This window comes from Orycteropus afer, unplaced genomic scaffold (genome assembly GCF_000298275.1).
Source record: "Orycteropus afer afer isolate SDZICR_OR568_19922 unplaced genomic scaffold, OryAfe1.0 scaffold00082, whole genome shotgun sequence".
In the NCBI taxonomy this organism is placed as follows: Eukaryota; Metazoa; Chordata; class Mammalia; order Tubulidentata; family Orycteropodidae; genus Orycteropus; species Orycteropus afer.
Genome location: NW_006921669.1, coordinates 3,515,278 through 3,525,435, shown reverse-complemented (window position 1 = coordinate 3,525,435; position 10,158 = coordinate 3,515,278). Strand labels below are relative to the sequence as shown.

General features: G+C 42.3%; 1 protein-coding gene across 1 annotated transcript in view; it reads left to right on the top strand.

Moving 5' to 3' along the window:
- Positions 1 to 1,064: 1,064 nt before the first annotated feature.
- Positions 1,065 to 10,158, top strand: part of XPNPEP1 (X-prolyl aminopeptidase 1) — a 76,131-nt gene continuing 67,037 nt past the window's right edge. Inside the window, exons 1-2 of the mRNA XM_007941538.2 lie at positions 1,065 to 1,158; positions 7,140 to 7,264. Coding sequence (XP_007939729.2) covers positions 7,148 to 7,264 — 117 coding nt within the window. The 5' untranslated portion in view covers positions 1,065 to 1,158; positions 7,140 to 7,147. The remainder of the gene's footprint in view (positions 1,159 to 7,139; positions 7,265 to 10,158) is intronic.

The following is a 10,158-nucleotide window of genomic DNA, read 5'->3' as shown; positions in this document are numbered from 1 at the left end:
TTGTACATAGGATCGCTATGAGTGGGAGCTGACTCAATGGCACCTAACACAACACAACAGGCCCTAGAAATTTGGAAATTAAAGCCTGAGTTGAACACGGTAAGCTGTGCCTGGGAGGTTATCAGACACAGATAAAGGCCTGGGGTCCACGTCATCAGACTGTCCCCATGTGGGGCAGGGGACTGTGCACAAATCTCCTAGTTAAGAAGTTAATGTAAAAATTAGTTGCCGAAGCAAACGACTATGACAGTAATGCCTGTACAATCCAAGGTACTTGGTATTCTCCTAGAAAAGATAGTTTTTATTGAAGATAAGCATTTAATAAAGGATTACAAAGCGTATGAGGAATGTCCAACAAGAGGGGAGAGGCAGCTGACCCAGCAAACCTGCGAATTACTGTCCCCAAACCTTCTAATGGAGAAGTCTGAAATAAATTATAAAACAAGTGCTTAAAGTGATTAAAGAGCTAAAAGAAGGAATAGAATTCATAGTGAAAGAATAGTAGCTATTTTCACACCATGAAGAGAGAACAGGCAGATTTGAAAAAGAATCAGATAGAACTTGTATTAGTGTAAAATATAGATTGTTGTTGTTGTTGTTTTATGCCGTTGAGTCGGTCCTGACTCATAGTGACCCCTCCTTGGGTTTCCAAGGCAGTATCACTTTGGAAGTAGGATTGCCCAACCTTCCTTCTGAGGAGTGGCTGGTGCGTTTGAACCGCCAGCCATCTGGTTATCAGTCAATTGCCTTAGGCACTATGCTACCAGAGCTCCTAAAATATAGATAGTCATTGAAAATAGAATCATTGTAGGCTAGTTAAATAGGAGATTGGACATAATTGAAGAGAATTTATGAATTGGAAGCTAGACCTGAGAAGGCTTGCCTGCCATGGTGGTGTTTTACCTTCTCATGGTTTCCTGAAACTTTTATCATATCACTGATACTGGGGTGAGAGTTCTTCTCATTCAGCAAAGAAACCTGCTAAGTCAAGTTGATGTCCCCTCTGACTAAGCCTTGCCATGTTTACTGCGGTCAAAGTCTGCAATATCCTGTTCTTTCTCATCTCAAGGGTGAATCACCAGGATTTTCAACTGAGAAATTTAAGAATAATTGAACCTAACGAGGTGACACACTCAGGAGATCCAGGTGCAGAAACAGGTAATAATTTTGCCTACAGATTAGATTGAATATCTCCAAAAGATTTCAGACTTCTCTTCCACTCCCCCCTCATCCCTACTCCCAAGATGGAAGAGAAGAGAGGGTAAGGAATTAGTAATTGATCATGGCTGAGGGTAAGAAGGGTTGTATCTGGAAGTTAAAAACCATTTTGTCCTTTGGTTTCCTGGGTGATTGGTTACTGTTTCTATCTATTGACAACCTTTTTAAGGTGGTACGTTAGAGAATTAGAGTTTTTGCATTTTCCATTCCAGGGAAGTGGGGGATAGGCTGTTACTGGGGCAGGGTAGGGGGAGTACTATTATTGTTTTTCATATCTCTAATATGGTCCTTTATTGGCTATAACTGCCTTAGAAATTAATTTTCAATTTTCATCATCATATTATGAAGTGAGAAGAGTTCATAATATATTATTTTTCTTTGCAAATTCAGTGTGCATTTAGGAAGATCTGTTTTTTTTTTTTTTTTTGGAAAAATTCCTATGACCATCCCTTTTTCTCAGAACTGGTTAGTTAGCTCTTAAATTGCCAGAAACCTGAATTCTGAATAAGTGGTGTTTTGCTGTGTTTCTGTCTCATGTAAACCAGCACTTTTCTATAGAGTCTCCAGAAGAATCAACAGCGATTTCTTTTAGCTAATGAAAAATTGATCCCTTGAAACTTTTAAGAAACTGTGACTCTTTAACCTGTCTTTGGAAGATCAGTCCTATAATTGCATGGAATTTTAGGTTCTTTTTCTTTAAAAATATGAATGTTTTCAGTAGCATTTTGGGCCCTCTTAGGAGGTAGAAGAGGAAGGAGGAAGAAGGAATTGGAAAAGAGAGAAAAACAATAAAATCATCAGATTTAGATCTGGGAGAGAACTTGCCTTTCTAATTCTCCCTTTTATTATATGTGAGGAAATACAGGTTCAGGGAGCTCAGTTGTCCAAGTTGTAGATCTCAGCTGGAAACTGGAACCCATTTCTTTTTGTTGGACTTAGAACGCTTTAGCCTTATTATGCCTTTGATAATATGGTGTAATAGAGCGTGGAGGTGGAAATTGGATATACCTTGGGTCCTGGTTTGTCATGACCCAACTTTACAACTTGGGCAAGTATTTACGTCTTCTGATCAATTATTCCTTTGTCTGTAAACTGGGAATAGTGACACCTCCCTTGCAGCTTATTTGAAAACTATCCACTAATGTTTGTAAAGCCCTTGGCTCTTGCTCAGCTGTAGGACACACAAGACAAAGTTATTGACACTGGAAAAACAGCTGGGCATCTGTGCGCGTGTTAAGATGCGCAGATTGGAGTAAGCCATCTATTTCTGGTCTTCTAACAAGGCATGTCAGAACCCCAGCTGTGCTTCAGATCCAGAGTCCCATAATATTTCTTGAGCACCTAAAATGGACCAGATGCCATGCTCAGTACTTTCACACATGTGATCTTGTTTAATCTTCCTAGTCACCCAGCGAGGTGGTCATGGTGTGCTTTTCATGGTCTTACAGTGAAAAGTCTCGTGTGTGATAAAAGCTGAAGGTTTGGGAATTTATTTATTTATTTTTTAATTGTGATTTGGGTGAAAATTTACAGAGCAAATTCACTTCCCATACAGCAGTTCACATACACTTTGTCTCATGACATTGACTATAATTCACTACAGTGCAACAGCTCCCCTCCCACTTCTTCCCGATAGTTACCTCTTCCCTGTGTCCATCCCTCCATGCACTTCTGCCCCCTGAGGTGTCTCCCTGTGCATAAATAGCCCTTCTTTCTCCCATGATTGTTCCCTCCAAGGAGTGTATTTACCTCAAGTAAATGTTCAGCTCCTATGCCTGTCTTTTGCTTGGCTGGAAGCCACAGGTATGGGTTCAATTCCAGACCTGAAGGGCAGCTAGGGGCCATAGTCTCAGTGGTTCCACCAGGCCCTATCAGACCAGCAAACCTGATCCCCCCCTTTTTTTTTTCCAAATGGTTTGAGTTTCATTCCACATTGTTCTCTCTATCCAGGATCTCCTCCATAGGTCTGCCTCCGAGTGGTTGACAGTGGTAGCCGGGCTCCATCTAGTTCTTCTGGTCTCATAGTCGTGCAGGCTACGGATCTCATGGTGTACCAGTCACTGGGACTAATTGTTTCCATGAATCTTTGGTTTTCTTCATTCTTCTTTGCTCTGGACAAGGAGAGACCCATCGTTGCATCTACATGGCTGCTTGCAAGCTTTTAAGATCTTTTAAGTAGCTTTTTAAGCTACTAGCCAAAGTAGGAGGTGGAACAATGTTTTGTGTAGTATGTTATGCCAATTGAGCATGATGTCCTCTGTGACTATGGTCCCGGCCCACAGGTTCAACTACTCGCTCCCTCTGGGTAGCTGGCTGTGACCAAGAAGTTACTACAACCTTGTCCCTTGTCAGCTTACTATACACCTGGGAATTCAAATCATACAATGGGAATTTATTTCTAAAAGCAGATCCTGTATGTAAGAGATGTAAATGAATCATTGTCTTTAAGTCATGATTTTTTTTTTAAATTGTGATTTGGGTGAAAGTTTATAGAGCAAATTCACTTTCCATATTTAAGTCATGATTTAAAAGTACTGGCAGTATGTGAGCTGATGTTACATCACACAGTAGACCTGTTGCTCTTGGCTTCCCACTTCCTGCACACAACTTTTAGCTCTTGGTTGTTTCTAACATTTCTGCAGATTAATGGGATGCAGAATGAGCAGACACTATAATACAATGTCATCTAAGATCCTGCCTTCCTTTCTTATCTCTGAAGATACAAAGTTGTGACATTTATTCAGCTGTCCTTGGTTGAGCATACACTATACCCTATGTGTTATACCGTATACTGTGTGTTAGGTGCTAGATGTTAGGTGGATACAGAGATGAAGATGACATGATCCCTGCCTTAAAGAGAAGCAATACGTGCATACACCTGTTGAACCAGTTACCACCACCAGTGCACTCATGGTTAGTTAATTGTGTGAACTATTAATTAATTTAATTAACTCTTAATAATAACTGCAAACATTTGCATAACATTTACTAGGTGCCATATGCTGTTTCTGAGTGCTTTTCAAATAGTAACTCACTTAATTCTCATAAAAACTACCTTCTGAGGGCCACCAGCCACAACTTCTACCTTTTCCATCTTGCTATCTTTTCTTCTCAATGGCTGGGTCTTGTAAATACGCCAGTTTTGTCTCTTCCTCTTCAGCCACAGCTGCTTGACCATTCAGTCACTTTTTTTTTTTTTTCCAAATGTGATTTAGGTGAAATTTTACAACATTCAGTCACTTTCAAGATCTATTGTCCTTGTGGCTACAGCTACCTCAGCCACTGCTATTCATCTCAGTGACAGCTGCCACCCCTGTCACAACCCATTGTCTCAGCTATTGCCCATTGCTGTCTTTTCCACTTTGCTGACCGTTGCTGGGACTGTCCTTCACCACATCTTAACTGCTGTGGTATTGAGAGTTCTTTCAACTTTTGTAATAGAGGTGACAGAAGTAATTGCATTTGGCTAAGGAAACCAATCTAATGTGAGAGGCATGAAGGAGGAGAGAAGAGAGAAGGTATTGAGAGAGTGATGGGGGTAAGTGGCATCAAGGAGGAAAGGTTGAAAATGTCACAGGGGTAGAGTGATGCTCATGATGCTGATAATTCTGAGGAGGCTAAATACACTGTCAGAAGGAAGAATGTGGTAATGACCCAGGAGATGGGGATGAAGGTCCGAGTGTGATGGTGAGGAGGCAGGTTAGGTGACCAGGAAGCAGAAGCATTATGCCTTTGGTGGTTTTGTTCGTCATGGATGGTTTTGTGCCTGCCATTGATTATGTTGACTTAACGGATGAAGTAAATGGTAATGTTTATATACACTACAGTCAGTGCCTGCCTTAGGTGGGTAAACACGCAGTCAGTGCTATCAAAATCCTTAGGCAGAATATGCCAAAGAGAAGCCAAATTCTACAAGAAAATTAACAATCTTAAGAAAAAATACGTTGGCATCTGTCGTTCATTTGCTTTTAAAAATTCTGGATGCCAGGGCTATACCTCAGACTGATTAAACCAGAAGTTCCCCAGGTAGTTCCAACATGCAGCCAAGGCTAAGCTATTACTCTAAAGAAAGCCTTCATTTTTGTTTGGCTTTTTCTTTCTTCTTTTTTTTTTTTTTTTTTAGTAATATAAACTGCTCAAAAATATGGTTTGGAAACATGGTATCTCTATTCTGAAGCTCTTGAAAGAAAGCAGAGTAAAAATTTCAGATGTTGGCAATCTAAGATCACAATAATCTTTTTATCTTTCTATTTTTGGGCTTTTTAAAATTATTCAGTGATCAGTGCTAATTTTCACCCTCATTGACCCTCTGTAGGTTTTTGAAAGTAGTGACAGATGCATAGGTAACCAGTTTATAGAGCTTGTTTGGTAAAACTTCATCTTGTTTTGTGGACATCTGTACATGGCTACTAGATGGGGCATTCCTTATTCCTTTGACCCAAATACTTTGTTGAGCCTGGTGTCAGTGTGCACACCTGGCATTCCCATGCCCTTCATGGCAGATTTCTGGATCTCTTTGAGTGTCTGAAGGGGACACTTCTCGAATCCCTCTCCCTTGATGCACTTGTGAATGTTGGTGTACTCTCTGGTCACCACCTCTTTGATGGCAGAATGGCCCTTCTCATCTCACCACCCTTGTTTGCAGGAGTCATTCTAAACCCAGGTCACAAGGATGCTCAGAGCAGAGTGGGACAAGCCACGTTCTCCCTTCTGGGCTTGGCCTCGTGCTGCTGTGCCTGGGGTGCTTCTGGGAATGGAGGGTCCAGCCAGACACCTGAAGCCCTGGGTTTGGGCAAACCCAACCACCCCAGCGCCCAGCATCCGTGCCACTTCATTGCCCCCATCCCCAATAGGCTTCTTTTGGAACTCACTGGAGGTCTTGACATATAACTTAGGTCACATGAGATACTTCTGATCCTTTTTTTCTCTGATAGACAGGGAATTCCAGACTCAGTGCCCTGGACAAAAAGAAAGATTGCTTCTCTGAGAAGTACTCAGAAGGAGCTATAATGTAAAGGACATGGACATGTTGGAATTTCGAGTGAGATGGTTTCCAATGATTTAGTACTTTGGCACTTTTTCAGTGAGTCCCAAGATGAATATGGTACCTCACAGGTGAATCTATTGGACATAACCATGATACTGAAGTATAAAAACTCAAGGTGCTGGTGATGACAAAGGGAAGGAAGCAGATAAAATGTTAAGGTAAAAGAACCAAATAAAAGATCCATCCTCAGTAGGGTGTAAGTCACAGCGAGTTGGGGTGTGAATCCTTGAAGATAATTTTGTATAATGGTCTCAGTGTAATACTGTGTTACTTACATCATTATACATTGAATGTTTATGGTTAAGTAAAATATTTTTGTATGTTTTAAAAATGAATTAGAAACACTCATTCTACTTTCAATTCTTATAGTTTGTGCCAATTATACAGAATATAGTAAAATATACTTTCCCTGTTCTCTAATTGGCTTATTGTGAAGTTTTATTTTATTTTTGGTAGCTGTGGGACTACAGCTATAATATTTCTCAGAACCCCAATATTTTCAGAGAAAAAAATTGTTTTAAAGAACCAGCTGGAGTGGTTTTTTAGTCAGTTTGCATTATCTTTGCCTTCACACATAGAAATACACTTTTGTATATAGTCTTAGAAATGGAAGAGATAGCTTAGGAATTTGGAAATGAGTATTAGCATAAGTATTCTTACCACATAGTAGCCATTTGGAAGTGGCATTTAAGGATTATAAACAATGTTTCTGGAAGCTTCGGGCTTGGTTTGCTGGTGGGGGGCTTGATTAGTTGGAAGATGCAGTTAGAAGAAGGCAGAATATGGAAGCTGCTTCTTTCTAGGGCTGCTTTTGAACCAGTCATTGAGTTGCAAGGGAAGACTGGTTTTGGAACAAACTCTCCTGTTCTTGCAGACAGCAGAATGGCTCCAAAGGTAACTTCAGAGCTGCTTTGGCAGCTGAGACAAGCCATGAGGAACTCCGAGTACGTGACAGAACCAATTCAGGCCTACATCATTCCGTCGGGAGACGCCCACCAGGTACAGACTGGAGTTGGTGATGGGACTCATCAGCCTCTCTTTCTTTTTCATTCTGCTCTCTCCTCCCCCAACCCCACTGTGTTTGTAAAAAACAACCCAAAAACCAAACTCACTGCTGTCGAGTTGGATCCGACTCATAGCGACCCCTCCTTGGGTTTCCGAGGCAGTATTCCTACGGAAGTAGATTGTCCAGTCTTCCTTCCGAGGAGTGGCTGGTGCGTTTGAACCGCCAGCCTTCTGGTTAGCAGTCAGATGGCTTAGGCGCTATGCCACCAGAGCTCCTAGTGTGTGTGTAGGGCTTCTAATTGTCAGTTTGCAAATAAGCATATCCTCCAGGGCTTGACACAGGGTCCGATGTTTAGTAGAGTCTCACCAAATACTTGTTTATTTGGTCCAGGCTTCCTTGTATCTAATGAAGACAGCCAGTTTTCAGTAAATTCTGGAGGAATTAGTGGATACATGAAGGAGCCCAAATCTTGGGCCTTTTCTGTTTGCTGATCCCCTTTATCTCTGCTCCTTTAGGGTCCCCTGTCCCATGGATTTCCATCCTAACAGATATTAGGGATGATTCTGAATTTTACACCCTCACCACACCCCGTGCCATCATCGACAGAAGCAACTAAGTAAATGTGCTTTCCCTCTGCGAACACTTGATCTAAAGAGACAGTTGGGTTTGCACTGATGGAGACCTCATGTGATAGGGCTACAGGCAGGAGAATGAAAAGATTCTAGGGTCCCCTCTTGCGGTGTGGTAAATTACTTAGTGTGGCTTTTCTACCCATAAGTCTTTGTAAACTCCAAGGTGGGATTTGCTATGAACAACTGAGGAGCTCCTGATTGCTAAAGTTGTCCACCTGAAGTATTTCTGTTGGGAGTGGCACAAAACAATGTCCTGGGAGGTTCCCACTCTCTCTCAGGTGCTTAGAGTTCTGATGCTATGATTGGCTAGTTTGGCCACTCTGCCAGGCTCAAAAGGAGGCCTCCTAGAGGCAGAACTCTCTCGACTGCTGGTTGAGGAAGACTTGCTGCTGAAAGAGACATGCGCTTCTGAAAGAGACACGTGCTGCTGGGAAAGAGACACAAGAGACATGCATTGCTGAGTAAGATGCCGAGGGACATGCACTGCTGGGGGAGAGACTGTGAGAGACTTGGCTGAGAGAAGGCAGGCTGGCGAGAGAGACTGAGCATTTTTCCCGAACTCGAATTGTAGCCTGGTACTTCCCTAATAAACCCCATAATCTGTGAGTTCTGTGTGGCCATTGCAGTGAATTATCGAACCCAGGAGAGAGGTGGTGGTGCTTTGGGAGGAAGAGTTGGTGAAAGGGCTGAAGGGAGACAGCATGTCTGGCCTTGCAGTAATAGGCCTTGGGCTATTGATGGTGATTCTGCCTTCCTCTTGTGGGGTTCTAGGAGGTCAGAATATGTGGCCTCCTTGCTCTTTTTGCACCTCTTTTAGGTCATTGAGTCAGCTAGTGTTTGAGTACCTGCAGCATGGACATGGTATTATAGGGATTATAAAGATGAATTTGAGATTGAGTTCCTGTCCCCATGTGTTCACAGTTTATTGGAGTAGATGCGAGAAGATATAACATGCTATTCTTCCATAGATCATCTATTCATATACTTTCTCCCCCAGTCTTTGCTGTGCGAAAGGTACTACTTAGGTGTTGTAGAGGAAATACAGATGAGAACTGTCCCTGGTCTCAAGAAGCATATAGTTTAGTAATGGAGTTACGGCATAAATACAAATAATCGTCTTACCAGGTAGAATGTGGTAAGTACCATCAAAGAAAATCCAGATGAGGAAGTTTGAAAATGAGAGGGACAATGAGGGAGGGCTTTATGGGACAGGGGAGGCATTTGAGTTGGACCTTGAAGGATGGGTCGAGTTTGGATAAATAGCAGGGATAGAAGGGGGAAGAATGGAAGGGATTGTAGATGGGAGAATTAGTAGGAGCAAAGGCAGGAGGAGCAGGAAAGTTTAGAGTGCTTTTCAGAAACAACTTGGCAGGTTTTCCTGGCAAGAACGAGCCCAAGGAAGTGAAAAGCAATAGTGGGAAATAAGGTCGATGTTTTAGGATTCTTTAGCTGCCAGTAACAGAAACTACCTTGGAATATCTTGAACAATAAAAAAAAAATTGTTCACAAGGGGTTGCCAGTGCCATTGCATTGGTACAACTCCAGGTTGTGAATGGTGCCCTCTGGAGTTGTGCCATCTTAGGGCCCTAGATGATATCTTGTGGAACCTGAGGGCAAGAATGCAGCTGGCCCTCAGGAAGAACTGGAATGGAGGGATTTTCAGCTCTTGCTACAGATAATTTTTTTCTTTCTTAGCTGGTAGGGTAGATAGTAGGAGGCAGTTCAGTCACGTTTATGTCTCTTCATCTCTTACTCTAAAGATTCCAGATTGAGCTAGTATGTTCATCCTGAATCTAGTGTCCTGAGTGAGAACTTGATTGGTGTAATAGCTTGGTTTGGGTTACTATGTTTGTGTAGAGGGGAGTGTTATATAGTGCAGACACGACTGAGGGGCACCCACTGTGGTGGAGGGTGTAGCAGAAAAGGGCATTATTGTAAGCTGAGCAAAGACCTCAAAAGGTGTCTATTCCAGCTGGCCTTGTTTCTGCCCCTCCCCAAAGGTCCAGCCCACGTGGCCATGACAGAATGTCAGGCAAGTATGAACCTAGGACAGTCTCAAGCTTGTACCTCTGCCTGGAGACCTGGGATTCCCTGGGCTCAGGAGCAAATGACTCCTAACAACTCTGCTTAAAGGAATAACCAAAGCGGTTGGATGATTTGAGGCAATAGCAAAGCTCAGGATACTTGGATGTGTAGATCAGCATTCCCCAAACCTAGCTCTATAGCATTCATTTTGTGTCTTCTAAGATGTTCTG